We start from the raw sequence: 18,958 nt of genomic DNA, 5'->3' as shown, positions 1-18,958 counted from the left end.
GTAGATGGATTGATGCAGCTAGAAGTGCCTCAGAAGATAAAAATATAAAGGATGTTAATATCAGATTTCTGGCAGATAACAGACTAATTTGGAGAATTGATTGTTGATAGAAAGTTAGTAATAATGCAAACTTTTCGTGCAGTATCATCATAGTATTCTCTATATCCCTTGAGGATACATATCAGGAATTTAATGATAATGATGGTAAATGCTAATTTCAATACAACTTATGCAGTATTTGGGACGAACCACCACATTCTACATCACTGTCATCTGAGCATCCTTGATAACAGCAACATTAGGAATACTGCCTGTACATTCATTTCTATTTCCAAAATGTCTTGTAAACATTACTTTTCAATAATATTTAAATCAAAATATAATATGAAACCTGGAAGTAGTCAGGCATTCCAAGTTTTGCAATTATTACTTAAAATGTCAACCTTTACTGGTATATTCAGCAAGAGATTCCAGATATTATGATAGTCCAACACAATATTTCATGACTAGTTTTTGATCAACAACTTTCTTCCAAATTGATCTATAATTATGAATTGATTATCAGTTCTCTATTTGAACAGTAATTCATATATGTATCATCTTGGTCCTCCTCTGGATCTTTTTCCCAGTGACATTTCTGTTTCAAACTGGCAAATACATTGATTCTAACGCACATCATCACCCTTGTCAGAAATATGGTGTAGTCAAGTTTCTAGTCGACAGGGCTCATAAAATATGTTCAGCAGATTCTCTTCTAAACAAGGAACTGTCTATTATCAGAGCTATCTAATGGTTATAATACAAAAACTATCAATAAAATAATTAATAATTATGGCCTTCATCTTAAGCATCCTCAAGAAGAAGTTTCCAGAATTTGTATTTCATTTGTTAAAGGACTTTCAGAAAAAATAGCAAGACTTCTTCATCAGACTGACCTATAAGTCTCTTTCCATCCGGTTCATAAACTAAATACCTTTCTTATCTCTCCAAAAAAAAAAACAAATATCCTCCTCTTTCTTATCCTGGTGTTGACAGAATCCCCTGCTCTTGGGGCTTATGTTATTATGGACAAACTGGTCATTCTGAACAAATTCATGTCGAAGAACATCAAGAATTTATTTCACTTAAGGAGCCCAATAAATCCAGTTTAACAAGCCATGCCTCATCTATAAAACACTGAATTCAGTGGAACAATATACCAAAGTATTACACAAAAAGTATTATTTTTTCCAGAAAGACTGTACAAAGAAAACTGTAAAGCACATATTCATAATCCCAACCTTAACAAAAATGATTGCCTTACACTTTTTCAATTTTGAGAAGTTATCCAAACTAATACTCATCATTAATGCATTTTCATAAATTGTTTATTAATTGTTTAAATTTAAAAATATTTTATGACATAATTTATTTTTATGGGTCAGAAGTAAAACACTTGACCAAAGACTAGAGACTGCAGATATGAGAGTCCTGAGAAAGATTACAGGCGTGAACAGATGGCATCAATGGCAATATCATATTAAAAACAAGGATATTAGAAAAGAACTTGACATTCAGGAATGTGTTAGCAGAGCTAATTTCAGGCGGTATGGTCATTTAAACAGAATGGGTGAGGAAAGATTGGCAAAACAAGTGTTCTCTGCCAGGTTGGCTGGAAAACGACCCAGAGGAAGACCAAGATATAGGTGGATTGATACGGTACAAAGTGCCTTAGACGACAGAAATATAAGATCTGATAATATTGGAGTCTTGACAAGTAACAGACTGATCTGGAGGAAAATTGTAGATAGGAAGTTAGTAATGATGAAAATTTTTCATGTAGTACTAACATATTCCTGCCATGTACCCCCCTTGAGGGTACATGGCAGGAATTTGATGCTGATGATGATTTATTTTTAATTTATTTTTTGAACGTAGATAGAGTTATCCATCTGCAGTTGATAGTGCATATAATATCACACACTTTCAATTTAATTGTTGTTCTCTCTCGTTTTTGTAGTTATGACAATTTATGAAAATTCTACAAATAAAATACTTTTAAGTGACTTCAGTCATTAATTAGTATTATAAGTATCTTATTATCCAATAAATACAGTTTAGCAAGCCAAAATACTGAATTCAGTGGATCAATATACCAAAGTATTACACAAAAGAAGCTATTTTCTTCTGGAAAGACTATATAAAGAAACTGTGAAACACATATTCACAATTCCAACTTTAACAAAAATGCAGATGATATAAAAAAAAAAAACAGCAGATAATGTAGTTACAGGAATTGAATGTGAAGAGTATTTTCAGGGAAGATAGGATGGAGGAGGGGGAAGGAGTACTGCTAATGATAGTCGATGAATTACAACCAAAAAAGAACAGGAGACAGGTGGGCAAGTGGCTGTTCATTTGAAGCGATATGTAGTGTGAGATTAAGGCCACTAAGACAAAATATACAGTTGATTGTTGCTATAGGCCAGGGAGTTCCACAGATGATCTGGAAGACATGTATCGCTAAATTAGTACAATGAGTACAAGCCGAGTGATTATTATGGAGACTTCAACTATGGAGATATAGACTGAAAGTAAGAAAGATCACATGGCAAGAAGGAAATAGAATTTATACACCTGCTAAGAGATAATTACTTAAGTCAGCATATGATGGAGGGGACTAGGAGTAAGAGAGTGTCAGACCTGGTCATAGAATCAGAAGTGCTATCCATAACCACGGTAACAACATTGACTCCAATTGGTGAAAGTGACCATGTGGTCTTGACTTTGGAGAATGTAAAATCTGAGGAGTATTCTATCAAGAAGGGGTATTTGTGGAACTACAAGACAGGTGATTATGACATGCTTAGGAAGAAGCTTAAATCTGTACCATGGCATAAAACACTACAGGGGAAGGATGTTAGTAGTGCATGTAATATAGTTAAGTGTCATCTAGAGGAAGCAGCATTAAATTGTATACTTAGAGTAAGGAGGGTTGATTGGGTAGGAGTTAGATGGATGAGTAATATCATTAAACATGAGCTGCAGAAGAAGAAGAAGAAAAGGAACGGATATAAAGAGAAAGGTGACCAGCATGGCAAGGAAGACAAAATCAGATTATGAGAAGAATCTAGCCGAGCAGGCCAAAGGAAGTCCCCAAGATTTCTTTCGTTATGTGGCAAGCAAGAGGAAGAATGACTATGGAAGATTAGCCTTAATGAGTGATGATGGTCACGAGGAGGCAGAAGCGGGTAAAATAGTTGAGTTACTGAGCGACCACTTTGCAAGGATATATCATCTTAGTGAGGTTACTGCTTTACCTATGTGACAGACACCAATGTGGGGACAGAGGTGGATGAACTGAGGGGTCTTAGGATATTGAAGAATCTCAATGTAAATACAGCTGTGGGATTAGATGGGATATCAGCTAGTGTTTTGTGAGAATATACAAAGGAACTGGCAATTCCTTTGACTAAGCTGATTAATTTAAGTCTCAGCTCTGGTTGAATTCCAAGGGAGTGGAAAGAGATCAAAATTTTTCCTTTGCATAAGGGAGGTTCTAAGACTACAGTAACAAATTATAGACCAATCAGTATCCCAGGTGTTGTGGTAAAAGCTAGAAAAATTGGTAAAAAAGAGAATTCAAGATGGGTAGATAAAAATATAATACTGTATGAGGGTCAACATGGAGCCTCTGTAGCTCAGTCGATATAGACGAAGCCCTCTGGTCGAAAAGATCTGGGTTCGATTTCTGTCAGTGATGTGAGGAACCTTTATCTGGTATCTTTCGACAAAAGGTAAGTTAGCCAGTCTCATACGGAGGTAGAGGGTTTTTCACCTGGAAACGCTGGGTTTTTTTTGTCACCCAGAACAGGCAAACTGCCCCCATGAACACAAGCATCTACAGATATAGGACACACTGGGAGGAATTGGGCTTCCAGTGTGTCCTATATCTAATCCCGGCATGTCCTAACCACCTTATCCTCAAGTTACGGTTGTGGTTGAGAAGTCTAAGTAAAGCCAGAAGGTTGTGGGTGCTTAAGTGCCTGTTAGAACCACTGACTGATGCCTTGGTAATTTACTAACTTTTTATAATAGAGTAACAGCTGAGTTGGATAAAGGAAATCGCTACACAATGATTTTGGAAAGGCATTTGAGAGAATACCACATAGAACTCTGTTACACAAATTAGAACAGATGGAGATGGATATGACACTAGTTAAGTGAATAAGAAGGTGACTAGATATCAAAAAAGTGGTAAAAGTATATGGAGGGGCAGAATCGAGGCAAAAACAGGTGACTAGTGGTGTGCCAAAGTTTCAGTGCTGGGACCATTGCTGTTTAATTTGTACATAAATGATAAAGAAAATAACCTGAAAGGAAATATTCAGTTGTTTGCTGATGATATGAAATTAAGTAGAGTAATAGTTAATCAAGGCAATGTGGAGAGCTTACAGGATGATTTAAATAGGCTGTCATAGTATGAACAAAATGGATATCAGTTTAATGTTGAGAAATGTAAAGTTATGCATTTTGGGATAAATAGATTACAAGCCGTGTATCACATTGATGACACTCTGTACTCCAGGAAATAGATAAAGCTAGAGATTTAGGGGTGGTGGCAGACAGAGAGTTAAAGTTTAGAGGACATGTAAGGTTGCTAAGTTAGCCCATAAGATTACTTGGCTATTGAAGAACACATTAACAAGTAGAGATAAAGAAGTGTTATTGCTCGTTATAAGGCCTTGGTATGCCCACATCTAGATTACTGTGCCCAAGTCTGGTCCACTAGGATTCTTGGGGATGAGAAAGCAGTGGAGAGGATTCAGAGGCAAGTGACCAACATGGTGAGTGGTCTCTGAAATGTTCCCAATGAGGATAGATTGAAGGTGTGTGGATTGCAAAAGTTGGTTGATAGGAGAAAAAGAGGGGATATGATAGAAACATTAAAGTTGCTTAAAGAGTTTTATAGGACAGATGCAGGGGATAGGTTTCAGCACTTGGCTAGAAGGACCAGAACAAGGAGTAATCCCTGGAAGTTGAATAAAGGTGTGGTTAGTAGGTGTGTGAGGACTAGATTTTTTACTTGGAGAGTTGTGAATGAGTGGAAAGGGTTGCCAGAGTTATTTCTGAGTGCTTTGTCTGTTAATGGGTTCAAGGATAGGTATGATAGATTGTGTGGATAGATTGGGTCTCCTGCGATGAGTCTTTGGACTCCATGGAGGTACCCATATAATAATAATATCTTGTACGTCTCCAGAAGATACACATGCCATGAATTTAATGATGATGATTACAATCTCAAACAAGCATATGATCAGGTACTATGAGAAAAATAGTATTTCGTTTGTGTAAACCTTAGGCAGAGCAATATATGCAGATTATGGATAAGCTGCAAATCATGTTAGATGTGAGGGATGTGCAGAAGCACTGTTGGTTGTTAACAGGGTACATGATCTCTACTGTTGTTTGCAATCTGTATATGGATTAGATAAATGCAAAAATGTGGTATTAAAATGGTATGATGAAAAACAAGGAGAGATATGATAGACTGGGTTTCCCGTGATGAATCTTCGGACTCCATGGAGGTGCCCCATATAATAATTATAATTATTATCCTTATAATTATTATCCATATAATAATTATAATTATTATCCTTACTTTTACTTCCTGGTTAACAATTCAAAGTTCTGTTCAGTCCCGTAGTTTTCCTAATAATTCTCATATCTGTGGGTCTAAAATTTAATGACATGTTTTATTTCTAACCAAATAGTGACATCCATATGGAACACCTTTTGATTTATAGTAATTTATTCAACTGACTTTTACCATAAAAGCCTTACTTATTTTATTATCCATTTTCATATTTAAGTTACTGTTTTCACTAAAAATTATGCCTAAATAGCTAAAGCAAGTAATAAGTTCTAGTCTGTAGGTTCACTTTTAAGACTATTGATGTTTCTGTTTTCCTGTCTGTTTTCATAGTTGCATCTTTTAACTGCATCTTTTCATATCACATTTGTCGCAGCAATTATGTAACTGGGCTCAGGGCTCTTAAAGTCATGCAAAAGATTTATTTAAGAGGACAGCATCTGCACAAATTAAAATTAAGTTTAACAGAGAAAATAAATAAGCTTCTATTTTGTAAATCAGCTTTCCTCAATGATGTGATCATTATATATTATGAATAATGGTACAATCTTAATGAATAGTGTAATCCTTACACCTGATTTAATATCAAACCCTCTTAATGTACATTCTAAATGCCATTTACAACTTAAGTATAAGCTTATATTTACATCAGAAAAATTTTAGTATTTTAAATAGTTCCCTCCATTAGCATATTATCATATACTTTTTTAAGATAAACAAAATGTACATATGATCTTCATTACAGTCCAATGATTTCTTAACTGTAGTCATTAAGTAAAAATTTGGTTGAGGGAACCGCTGTTTGGCTTAAATCCATTTGTTCATATTCCATTCCATTTTCACTTCAACTATTTTTCTTAGTCTTTTCTCAAAAGTAGGCTTGCATAAATCTTTCATGAAGCAGTGAGTTAGAAAATTCCTGAAACACTGAGTAAGGAATTCATTACGTAGTATGAAGACAAACTATCCTGTTAGAGTGCTTACTTTACTTAAAATAAGATAAAATAGCACCAAACATTTAAACTTTTATATCAAGGTTATTCGCAACAGTACAAACACACACACACACACACACACATGCTACAGATACACTATAGCTTAAATACTTAAATAAGTAGAAATGCACCACTTGCTACTAATTTGGTTTAATTCTCTACAGTCCTGTTATTTTCAAGTTCTATTCATTGTCAGTTGACCAGTGATCACCTATTGATTTATATTTCTATTGTTCCTGGTTTTTTGTTTGGAGATTTTTTTTAACCCATCATCTAGGATGATGGATTAGCTAAAGGAAATTCCTATAATTCTCACATTCTGTTTTACTTGTCTTGTTATAATTAGTATAATGAAAACTCCAATCCAATCACTGGAATCTGACCTTGTGAGCAAACTTTCAGAATCACGCAGTTTAGCAAGACCTTTAATAATAATAAATTTGATTTGTCCAGATTTGCTTTCATAACCATAATTTTAGGATTAAGTACTTATTATTATTATGAGTAAATATATATTTTTGTGTGTAAACTGTATGTGTTCTCCTGGCTGATTTGCCTGACTGCAGGATGAAAAATACAAGTTTTTGGGAGGAAAACATTACCACCTCCAAATGAGAACAGTTAACTCAACTTCGATTGAAAAGCCTTCATAAATGTTTTTCACATGCTAGGCAAGATTCAAATCCAGGTCTTTCCAACCAAAGAGCTTTGTTGAAACTGGCTGAGCTAAAGAGGCTCTAGCAAAAGCTGTACCTGTCCATACAGATTCATCATATGCTAAATATAAATAAATTCTCATGACATATGGTGAGTGTGTGTGGAATAGACTATCATTCAATGTTGTGAATATGTTCAAGGCAAGAGATTATAGGAATGTAAGCAGTGAGTGACAAAGAAGGACCCTCAATAATAATAATCTTTTCCTTCATATCAGCTTCTCTCCTTCTTCATATCACAATGACTTGAAAAATGCTTCTACTTTTTTCCTGCTAAAATCTTCTGTGGAATCATATGCAAAATTAAGCCTCACTGTCCAATATCCCATTTTGAAACTTTTATCCCCCTCAAAAAAACTCCTTGATTTTAATATATGAAGATGCACATCATTGCAGGACTGAGTAATGTGACATCTCTTACTCCAAAAACTTTTTAAATTTTTGGAGTAATTTGAATAATGCTGTCTACATCACAAAAATGCTTCATTGTGATGTAGACAGCATTTATCAAATTTAGCATGCCTTAGAAATGTGCAGAACAATGCCCTGCCCTGAATTTGTTTCCAGTGTTTCACAGTCTAAGAGTGATTACGCACTACTCCACTATGTGATAGGTGAACTTTAGTGTTAGTACCACGATGTCTGGAAAAATGTCACCTGCACTGCACTGCAGCAATGTGGTGTTTTTTGTTAATTAATCTATGATTAGAAATAAGTTCTAAAATCATCACGATCATCCTTAAGATGTTTTGCTTATGCTTTTTATCAATATATATGCCCTTAAATTTAATATATAAGAGTAGAAGGAAAAAAACAAAACAAATTTAATTTACCTATAGATACTGTTTCATAGTTTGCTAGTATATTACTTCCTTCTGTTGAAGGTCCTCCAACTGTTGAATCCCCTAACAACAAAAAAAAGGTCGATATTAACTTCTATGAATTTAAACAGTCTTCAGCTATTGAGAAAGCAAACAATATAAAATTCAACAGAGCCATCAGCTACTGACAGAACAAAACATTATTATAAAATACATTAAATTCTCAATCACACAATGTGAATCACAAATATCAGCCAGTAAGGTGAAAAAACTGAATAATAATAATAATAAAAAATGATAGTAGTAGTATACAGGATTCATCATTAAGATTTATTGTAGAATAAAATATGATCATTAAAACTTTTTCATTAATGTTATCTGTGTTATTAAAAAAAGTACAGAGAAATGTTTTCTGTGTATTTATATCAAATTTCATCAAAAAGTTATCAAATCAGCATGTCCAAAGTTATTATAAGTGCATCTGAATATAGCATTATAACATATTTCTGAGTTGTCTATTATATTAGAATAGCAAAATAAGCATTACTCATAATAATTTTAAATTAGAAATTTAATAATACAATTATATTACATTAATAAACTTGCTGAAATCGAATGGTAAGTTGCTGATGCAGTCCAATAAATTAGGGAAATTCAATGTCATCAATCACATTCAAAGAATTATAATACTAAAAAGAAATATTATTTTAGTTTTCACTCTTTTAACACAATTTATGATTAAAGATTACATTTCTATGTAATCTTTAAACATAAATGTCTACCTCATCTGCAGCCAACATCATCCACTACATGACATGACATGTGGTGGATGGGGGAGGACGTATCATGGAAAGGTTCAGAGAAACCTGTGCTGCACCTGCCACTCTTGACATTTCCAGAGTTTTTGATTATGTCTGGCATCGAAGCCTGCAAAGCAAATTGCTATCCTTTGTATTATAAATATGATCCTTCGATCTACCTGCCACTCTCTGTAATTGGGCAGCTAGTTTTCTCTCTGGTCATGGTAGATGGCTCCCTCTCTTTCAGCTCTGCCACCAATGCAGGAGCACCTCATAGCTCTGTTCTATTATCTGTCCTCTTTCTACTCTCAACCTCTGACCTATGCTCAATCACCACTAATCCTATTCACTTTACTGATGACAGTACCCTCCATTCATTCTACTCATTTGAAAATCCTACTCATTATTGTAGTTAGTGTCCACTCTGTGCTATGCCAGATCAGATTTTTCAGGCTTATTATGGATAATGTAAGACTGGTGTTTCTGCAATTGTTTTTATTAAAAATCCTGTTTGTCCAGGGTAAGAGCAGAGGCAATCACACACTGAACCTGATAAACAGGAAGAAAGGATGAGGGGATAGGGAATCTTTTTTTTGGAGGGTAACCAGAAGATTTTATTAACAGGGAAGAATGTGGAAACTAATTTGTATTTTTTAAGGATCTATGAAACTGATTCAGAAATTCTTGCATTATGGAACTGGACTCACTTTTACAGGGTCAAGGTTCCCAGGGACGGACTTGTCAGTGCTACAGATGAGGTGAAGACACTTTGCAGCACAATGCTTTGAATGGTATCAAGCTTTAATCATGATCCTTGGGACTGGAGGAGACAACATGAGCTCTATTCAGTAAGAATTTGATGATGATACCCATTTTCTAAGATGAATGATATATTGAATCTTGTTGTACATAATGGCTTGTAAAGGTGGGTTTATGGTTAACACAAGTTGTAAGTTCTCCAGATGAGGTTCAGAAAAGGAAGATGTTCTAAGAAGGCTAATGTTCCATCCTTTTCTTTTTTTCATCATGAAGTTGATGTAGGGGCTGCTAAGCTTGGTTAGAAAGGTTGGAAGAGATGCTTCATTCAGGCCAAATGACAAAAACCTCATCCACATGGCACATATCAAAAAAAAAAAAAAGGGAAAATTGTATGGTCATAATGAGGAGAATAAGAAGTCTTCAAGATGTTCTAAGTAGAAATTGGCTAATTCAGAAGAAAGGGAACTTCCCATAGCAGAACTTTCAATTTTATAGAGTTCATTTCTGCAGATAAAGCAGCCTGAGCACATGACAAAGTCAAACAGTTCAACTATATCTGGAGGTAACTTGTTGTGATAACAACTGGAGAGTGTCAGCAAGAGGTACACTAGTAAATGTCAAGACTGACCATGATATTTGTATATATTTTCAAATATATCTCAAATGTATGTTTGCAAATAAATAAATTATTAATTCTTGTGTCTATGTTTCTAATAATTATGCAGTGCTCAGGCATCTCAAACTTCAAAATCATCTTCAACCACCTTTAAACATTGATCTCTTACCATCTTTCAATGGAGAAAGGACAATCTGGTCACATTTAATGCTACCAAAATGAAATCTTATTTTCTCTCACAAAAGAGATTCAGCTCACCTACCCTTATCCTCAGCAATATACAAATTGGCGAGAGGATCATATCTCCTTGATTGAACTAACATTTATCTCCAGTCTCTACTGGCATAAGCACATCATATGAATTGTTTCCACAGCATCTATAAGAGTAAACATGCTCTTCTATTCAAGATGCTATTTTTAACCAACCCAGCTACTAACTCTATACAAATTCCAAAGCTGCCCATCCTTAGAATACTTGCTCACATGTTTAGTATGGGAGACACTTAAGACTTACCTTAAAATTCTTGATTCTCTTCAGAGGAGAGCAATTTCACTAACAGACGATTCCTCTCTTACAGACTCACTGCAACCTCCATTTCACAGACATAATTCAGCACTATGTCTATTTTAGAGGTACTTTCATGATTACTGCTCCAATGAACTGCCAACTATCATTCTTCCACTTTCTGTTGGGACTGTCAGAGTAGCAACTGCCTAGCATCTTTTTCAGTGCAAATGCAAACACACTGAATCTGCTTCTCCTCTTTTATTCCATCTATCGCTGTCCTCTGGAACAGCCTTCCTCATGAGGTAGTTCGAAACAATTACAACCTGCAACTCTTCAATAAAATTGTCAATAAGCTTCTTTCTCGATCTTCACTTCCACTTCACACATGGTATTGTGCTTATTGGTTCTTTGATCTGTCATGCATAATTTAAAAAAATATAAATCTAAAGATTATTATTAAATTAAACTATTTTTTTAAAAAAGTATCAGTAAGTTGGAGGAAAGCTGGTCATATCTGGTCAATTAAATGCACCAGCTTTGATTTCTCTCCCTCTCTCACACACACACATGCACCACACTCCCAATATATTTGTCTATCTGAATAGGAATATAGTACTAATAGTCCACATCCCATTTGACATTTCAATATATTAAGATTTTGAATTAATCAAAATTAAATAAGTATGCAAACAATATCCATAGTCAACTGTCCTTTGAAATGAACAACTGAACAGCATATATGCTGTTAAATCTTTGTAGTACAATATGTCTGCACTATTTGTATGCAAATAATGTAAAAGAACTAAATGAAGTTGCAATGATTTTGCCTGAAGTTAAACAGGTTAATATTACTGCAAATACACTACAGTCTCAAATTTCAAAGCATACCAACTTCTGATAGCTCTGATATTTAGAAATTTGACATTGACCATTGATAAAGCCAAAATATTTTACAAGCCTCAAGAGAGACCAATTCAAGTAAGAATATAATTTTTTTCTAAGTGATTACATTCTCATAAACTTTGACTTATCAAAACTAAATAATCAGCAAGAGCATGCATTATATCTTTAAATTAAAAATTTAGTTCATTTAAAATAAACTGACAGAAAAACATTCGGTTGCTGAATGAAAGAGATTCATTTTGTATTTACACAACCAACTCTGACTACAGCAAATTAGTAGGGATTAAAGAAGTTTATTATAGTGAAAGGATTGTTATAATGAATTTTAATTGCCACAGAATTGATGCTATGGGACTTTGGTGAAGACTTTTTAATAGTTAAAAAAAAAGTAAACTATAATAGTGTCTGCTGGTGAGAATTGACTGTGTGAGACATGCTAAATCATTTGGGTTTGAATAAGTTAGAATTTACTGTACTCATCTGACAACTTCTCTGTTAGCCAACATTGTATATAGCCAAATTTGACTGTGCAAAATTTCATATTCAATCTACTTTTTCATACTTTCAGCATTTGCAAAAATAAGTAAACTAGCTACAAATTTTCCTCCTCCTTAAAACTAATTTTCTACACTACTTGCTAATGATAACAGTTTATCTGACCTCCATGAAGTTCAGATAATAATAATAATAATAATAATAATAATAATAATATACCCCATACCATTATTAAAGAACACGAAAGTCCACAGTAATAACTTTAATTAATAAATAAGGTACAGATATTTCATACTAAAACTAATAGTACATCTTCAGTGTTACAAACAGATAGGAATGGAATACAAGTAACGAATATTCAGTGGATCACCTATTAAAATACATTGTCGTCATGAGCTAGGAAATGAAAGAAATTAATAAATAATTAATATTTAAGATAATTGTTTTTTTTAATGATTACATAAAATAAAAGTCTCCCAGATCTTCAAGAGAGAGAGAGAGGCAATCATTTCGATTTAAATTTGGTCGATGTAAAATAGCTTCACAACTTTCTTCAAAGAGGCATTCATATTTGAACCTGCATCTATGAAGGAGAATAGCTTTATCCCACTGGATATTATGGGTAGTGTTAATACTGTATTGTGCTAGACCAGACTTCTGAGGTTTGTTGTAATCAATATAATATTGATGTTCTTTAATTCTTTTTTCCACAGAATGGCCAGTTTGTCCAAAATAAGAAACATCGCATTCACGTGGTATTAGGTAAATACCTGCCAAAGAAAGAGATGACAGTTTATCTTTTGTAGAAGGCAATAAGGAAGAAATTTTGTTGATAGGAATATACGTGAGAATCAATTGGTACTTTTTTTAAATTCTACCTATAGGTTCTGAGATTCCTGGAATGTAGGGGATTGGAACTCTGCAGACTGTTGAAGAAACCTTAGGTATTGGAACATAAGATTCAATTATCTGTTGGATTTGATTAGGGTGGTAATTATTAGATTCCATTAACTTTTTAATGATGGAAAGTTCTTGTTATAAGATTTCTGGAGAAGAGCAAACTTTATGTGCCCAATTGCTTAAGGATCAAAGCTGTATAACTGAGAGGAGACTTCCACATAGCCTTTAAAGGAATGCGGAGAACCAACCAGGGCTTCTGACATAATGTCCAATCCTCACCTTCTCTTGGTGCGACTTGTTGGGTATCTACCTGGATACTGAACGAATGAGGATGGGCAGGCAAATTTGGGATTTAGCCGACCAAATTGTATTCCTATTGGCTTAAACCAAAATAAAAAATGATGGTACAACATGACAGAATTTCATGCCGGCTGGGGCATCGCCCAGTTAAACAAGGCCACCGTTGTTTACGCCAGGGAACCAGGGCAAACAGCGAAAAGTCAGCTACTGGAACAAATCTGAAAACACATCCCAACTCAACATCACCAGAGTTAAAGATCGGTACTATGCACATAAGAAGCCTGAATGGCAAAGAAATGGAATTGGAATCTGAGGAATTAGATAAGTACCAGATCAACATAATAGAGGTGACTGAAACAAAAAAGACAAAAACTGGTGAGATCTTTCTGAGCAATGAATACAAAATGTTATATTCAGGTAATGACAATCAAGGAAAAGGAGTAGCCATAGTATTTAACACAAAATATGAGGCTAATCTTCTTGAATGGCAGGCGGTCTCAAGTAGAGTGATGTGGGCAAATATCAGAATGGGGAACTGGATAATGAGACTTATTTATGCCTATGGTCCCGCAGAAGGTTCTACTAAGGTAGAAGTGGAGGAATTTTTTGAGGCTCTAGAAAAAGCAACTGACACAATGAAAAATTGATCCTTGTTGGGGATCTAAATAGCAGAGTAGGAAATGATTGTCAGACATACAAAAATATTTTGGGAAAATTTGGAGAAAAGAGTAAAGCTAATAATAATGGCAAATACCTGTTGGATTTCTGCTCAGAACATGGACTGGTTATTACTAACACCATAAAAATGTGCACAAATTCACATGGAGAGAAGAGGCAAGGAATAAGAAAAGTCTCATTGACTATGTTACTGTCGATAGTGATGTTTTCTCCCTGGTGCAGGACACTAGAGTGTACAGAGGATTTGAAATTGGAAGCGATCACTATTTAGTCTTGAGCAGGATAAAATTGAATTTCATACTGAAAAGAATAACATGTAAGAAAGTTTTAAAGCGAATAAAAGTTGAGCAGCTCTCAGATGTGAACTGTAGACTAACATACACAAAGATTATCGAAGAAAAAATGAAAGAGTTTGAGAACAGGAACCAAACCTTGGAGATTCAGTGGCAAGCCTTGAAGAAAACCCTGATTGATTCAGCCAGAAAGGCATGTGGTGAGGTTGTCTGCAAGGATAGAAAAATCAGGACTCCATGGCAGACACAGGAAGTTAAAGAGGCAGTAAAGGAAAAGAAGAAATCATATCAAAAGTTCCTGGCAAATAAATCAACTTTTGCTCTTAGAGAATACAGAGACAAACGTAAAAAAGCAAAACACTCTGTAAAACTAGCTAAACAAAAGTCAGGAGAGGACTTTGGCAAGAACATAGAAAATAAATATCAAAAAGGTGGTAAGATATTCTGGAGGTTGTTGAAGAAACTTAGAAATGGCGGAAAAGGTGACATGAAAACAGGAGAAAAAGATATCCTTGAAGTATGGAGTAATTACTTCGAAAAACTACTAAATGAAACAAGCAGTGATGCCAGCACTGTGGTAAAAAACACTGACAAGGCATGCAGTCAGGAATACATATCCATACATGAAGTAGAAAAAGCAATCAAAGTCTTGAAATGGGGAAAGGCAGCAGGAGTAGATGATATTCGACCAGAAATGCTGAAATATGGTGGTATAAAGGGCTTACAGTGGCTGCACTGCATAGTTCAGAAAGCCTGGACAGAGGGACGAATTTCCGATGATTGGAGTAAAGCTCTAATAGTACCCATATATAAAAAGGGAAATAAAACTGAATTTGAGAATTACAGAGGTATTTCCCTACTGAGTGTTCCTGGCAAGATCTATATAAGCATACTTGAGAAATGCTGAGAAGAATTGTGGAAGAAAAGCTTGGTGAAGAACAAGCTGGATTCAGGCCAAATAGAGGCTGTCAGGATCAGATCTTCACTTTACGACAAATAGTCGAGAAAGCATGGAAATATAACAAAGATCTGTATTTTAGTTTTGTCAATCTGGAAAAGGCATATGACAAGGTGCCAAGAGAGAAGCTATTCAATACGCTACAGTATTGAATATGGTATATTGAGTATTGCATATGGTGTCAATGGGACATTATATCAAGCAATACTTAGTCTGTATTTGAGTTGTAATTCGGCAGTTAGAATTGAAGGATATACAGAAAGATGGTTTAATGTTAAATCTGGTGTGAGACAAGGATGTACATTATACCCTGTGTTATTCATAATCTATATTAATCATATTATGAAGGAAAGTGGTATTAAACATGATATCAGAATTGAAGATGTTAATGTCAGCTGTTTGCTTTATACGGAAGATGTTAATGTCAGCTGTTTGCTTTATACGGAAGATGTTATACTTCTGAATAAATCTGCTACAAGTTTGCAAGATTCCCTGACTAAATTGAATAACTGTTGTAATAGATATGATATGAAGGTCAGCATTAAAAAGACAAAGACAATGAAAATAGGTAGAATTGTCGAAAATGTCAACTGTGTTGTGAACAGGGAACCTGTGAACAAGTAAAATATTTCAGCTACTTAGGCACGATTTTTAGTGAAGATGGTAAATTAAATATGAAAATAGACAACAGAATCAACAAAGCTGGTATGGTAGGAAGTCAAATGAATAAATTCATATGGAATAAGAGAGAAATTAGTCGGAACACTAAATTAGATGTATACAAGATAGTGTTCAAACCAGTTTTAAATTATGGATCTGAGAGCTGGGTCAGAAGTAAAACACTTGACCAAAGACTAGAGACCGCAGATATGAGAGTCCTGAGAAAGATTAGAGGCGTGAACAGATGGCATCAATGGCAATATCATATTAAAAATGAGGATATCAGGAAAGAACTTGACATTGTCGGCATCCAGGAATGTGTTAGCAGAGCTAATCTCAGATGGTATGGTCACTTAAACAGAATGGGCAAGGAAAGATTAGCAAAACAAGTGTTCTCTGCCAGGTTGGCAGCAAAACGACCCAAAGGAAGACAAAGATATAGGTGGATTGGTACGGTTCAATGCACCTTAGACGATAGAAATATAAGATCTGATAATGATAATATGGAGTCTTGACAAGCAATAGACTGATTTGAAGGAAAATTGTAGATAGGAAGTTAGTAATGATGTAAATTTTTCATGTAGTACTATCATATCCTGTACACCCCTTGAGGGTACATGTCAGAAATTTGATGATGATGATGATGAATGCCAAATTTTTGAGATGTCTGCCAGTAAATGTGGGCTTTTGAAAGACGCTTGTAGATAAGGTACCAGAAGAAGTTCGAGTAAGCAGGATGTCCAAAAACGGTAAAGCCAGAATTTTCCTTTTCCATGGTGAATTGGATACGAGGGTGAAGGCTATTTATCTGTTATAGAAAGAAGGAAAGCTCATCTTCAGTATGTGACCAAATGGCAAAAACATCATCGACATACGTTACCAAAGAGATGGTTGAGGGTGAATGGATGAAAACATAGTCTCTTCGAATTGTTTCAAAAAATAGTTAGCCAAAGATGGAGACAAAGGGCTACCCATGGCAGTACCCTCAACTTGTTTGTAGGAATTCCAGGAATCTCAGAACCTATAGGTAGAATTTAAAAAAATACCAATTGATTCCCACATATATTCCTATCAACAAAATTTCTTCCTTATTGCCTTCTACAAAAGATAAACTGTCATCTCTTTCTTTGGCAGGCATTTACCTAATACCACGTGAATGCGATGTTTCTTATTGTGGACAAACTGGCCGTTCTGTGGAAAAAAGAATTAAAGAACATCAATATTATATTGATTACAACAAACCTCAGAAGTCTGGTCTAGCACAATACAGTATTAACACTACCCATAATATCCAGTGGGATAAAGCTATTCTCCTTCATGATGCAGGTTCAAATATGAACGCCTCTTTGAAGAAAGTTGTGAAGCTATTTTACATCGACCAAATTTAAATCGAAATGATTGCCTCTCTTTCTCTCTTGAAGATCTGGGAGACTTTTATTTTATGTAATCATTAAAAAAACAATTATCTTAAATATTAATTATTTAATAATTTCTTTCATTTCCTAGCTCGTGACGACAATGTATTTTAATAGGTGATCCACTGGATGTTCGTTACTTGTATTCCATTCCTATCTGTTTGTAACACTGAAGATGTACTATTAGTTTTAGTATGAAATATCTGTACCTTATTTATTAATTAAAGTTATTACTGTGGACTTACATGTTCTTTAATAATTATACTATGCCACAGGTACCTCTAAAAATAAAAATAATATCCCATACCTTATATTGAGATATAGAGAAGGCTAACAGTCATAGAGAACATGCTGGAGTCATTAATAATAACTCATATCTTTCTAAAGATAGCTTATTCAATAATGCATGCCTTTCCACTATAGTAACCAATCCACAATCCATGCATAATGAATTAATGCAATCATATCAGATAACTTGAGTTTAGTACAATTTCATTGGAATGTACTATATATTAACAATACCAAAATCTCTTCTACAAACCCTTTCGAGTTCAAATCAAATTATAAACTGCAAAAGCTCTTGCAATAGCTCATATTATCACAGTTGCTAACACCACACATTAACATTTTTCCATCATTATGAGTATAATAGCCTATATTTGGTAATGACAAAGTAACCTTATTAAATTTTGTTAATCATCATAACCAAAATACTCATGACCACAAAATTAATGACAAAGCGCTGCTAAGAAATAGTGTTGCAGAAAAGAAAAAAAAATTGTATAAAATCCCATGTATCTAGAACAAACATAAATGTTAAGAAATGGCACTGCTTCATTCCTTCTCAGTTCTGTGTATATACCATAAACACTAAGATGCAGTATTCTTCACTGTAATGTAACTTTGGGAGCACTAAACAATATACTGAACATTGAATTTATGAGCCTTTTTATCTTCCATGTATGAATTAGAAAATATTTGATTTTTTTTTAATAACTTATTATAGTTTCTGCATACTTACCATTTTTCCCTCTTGGTTTTGTAATTCTCCTTGGTGAATTTTTCTCTCTCTTTTTCTTGGAAGCTATCAAAATATATTTTCAACAGATTATAATAAAACTCCAATTTGTGCACAAAAAATAAATAAATAAAATAAATAAAAAGTTATTTATTCTGAAAACTTTCAAATTACATAAAATTCTGAATTAAACCTCAATTAAAAAAGAAGTAACAGATAAAGGAAACATTCAGACAAAGATTAAGGATATGAGATGTCTAAGATAAGACTAACAAGTAAGGAAATAATCAGAGAAAATCATGAGATTGTACATTTCATAACTGAATTCTTTTTTTTTAAGTGATGCTATTCATTATCACATCAATTGTGTGACATAATTTTGTTTTGTCTCATATTGCCATTAAAATGGGCCTACTGAAACCAAAACTGAAATGACTTGATACCTTTTAACAGAAACCCAAAATACCAATGTTCATTAAATTCCATCTAAT

General features: G+C 34.2%; 1 protein-coding gene across 1 annotated transcript in view; it reads right to left on the bottom strand.

Annotated features, from left to right (window-relative positions):
- LOC150093636 (ataxin-7-like protein 3) overlaps positions 1–18,958 on the bottom strand; it is a 208,352-nt gene that overhangs the window by 68,404 nt on the left and 120,990 nt on the right. The window contains exons 7-8 of the mRNA XM_090413034.1: positions 18,471–18,533; positions 8,177–8,248 (exon numbers count right to left, since the gene is read on the bottom strand). Of these exons, the coding sequence (XP_090269160.1) occupies positions 8,177–8,248; positions 18,471–18,533 (135 nt within the window). The remainder of the gene's footprint in view (positions 1–8,176; positions 8,249–18,470; positions 18,534–18,958) is intronic.

Source organism: Typopeltis vanoorti, chromosome 23 (assembly GCF_054136105.1).
Source record: "Typopeltis vanoorti isolate ZY-2024b chromosome 23, IOZ_Tvanoo_1.0, whole genome shotgun sequence".
Lineage (NCBI taxonomy): Eukaryota > Metazoa > Arthropoda > Arachnida > Uropygi > Thelyphonidae > Typopeltis > Typopeltis vanoorti.
This window is presented reverse-complemented; position numbering and strand designations above follow the sequence as displayed.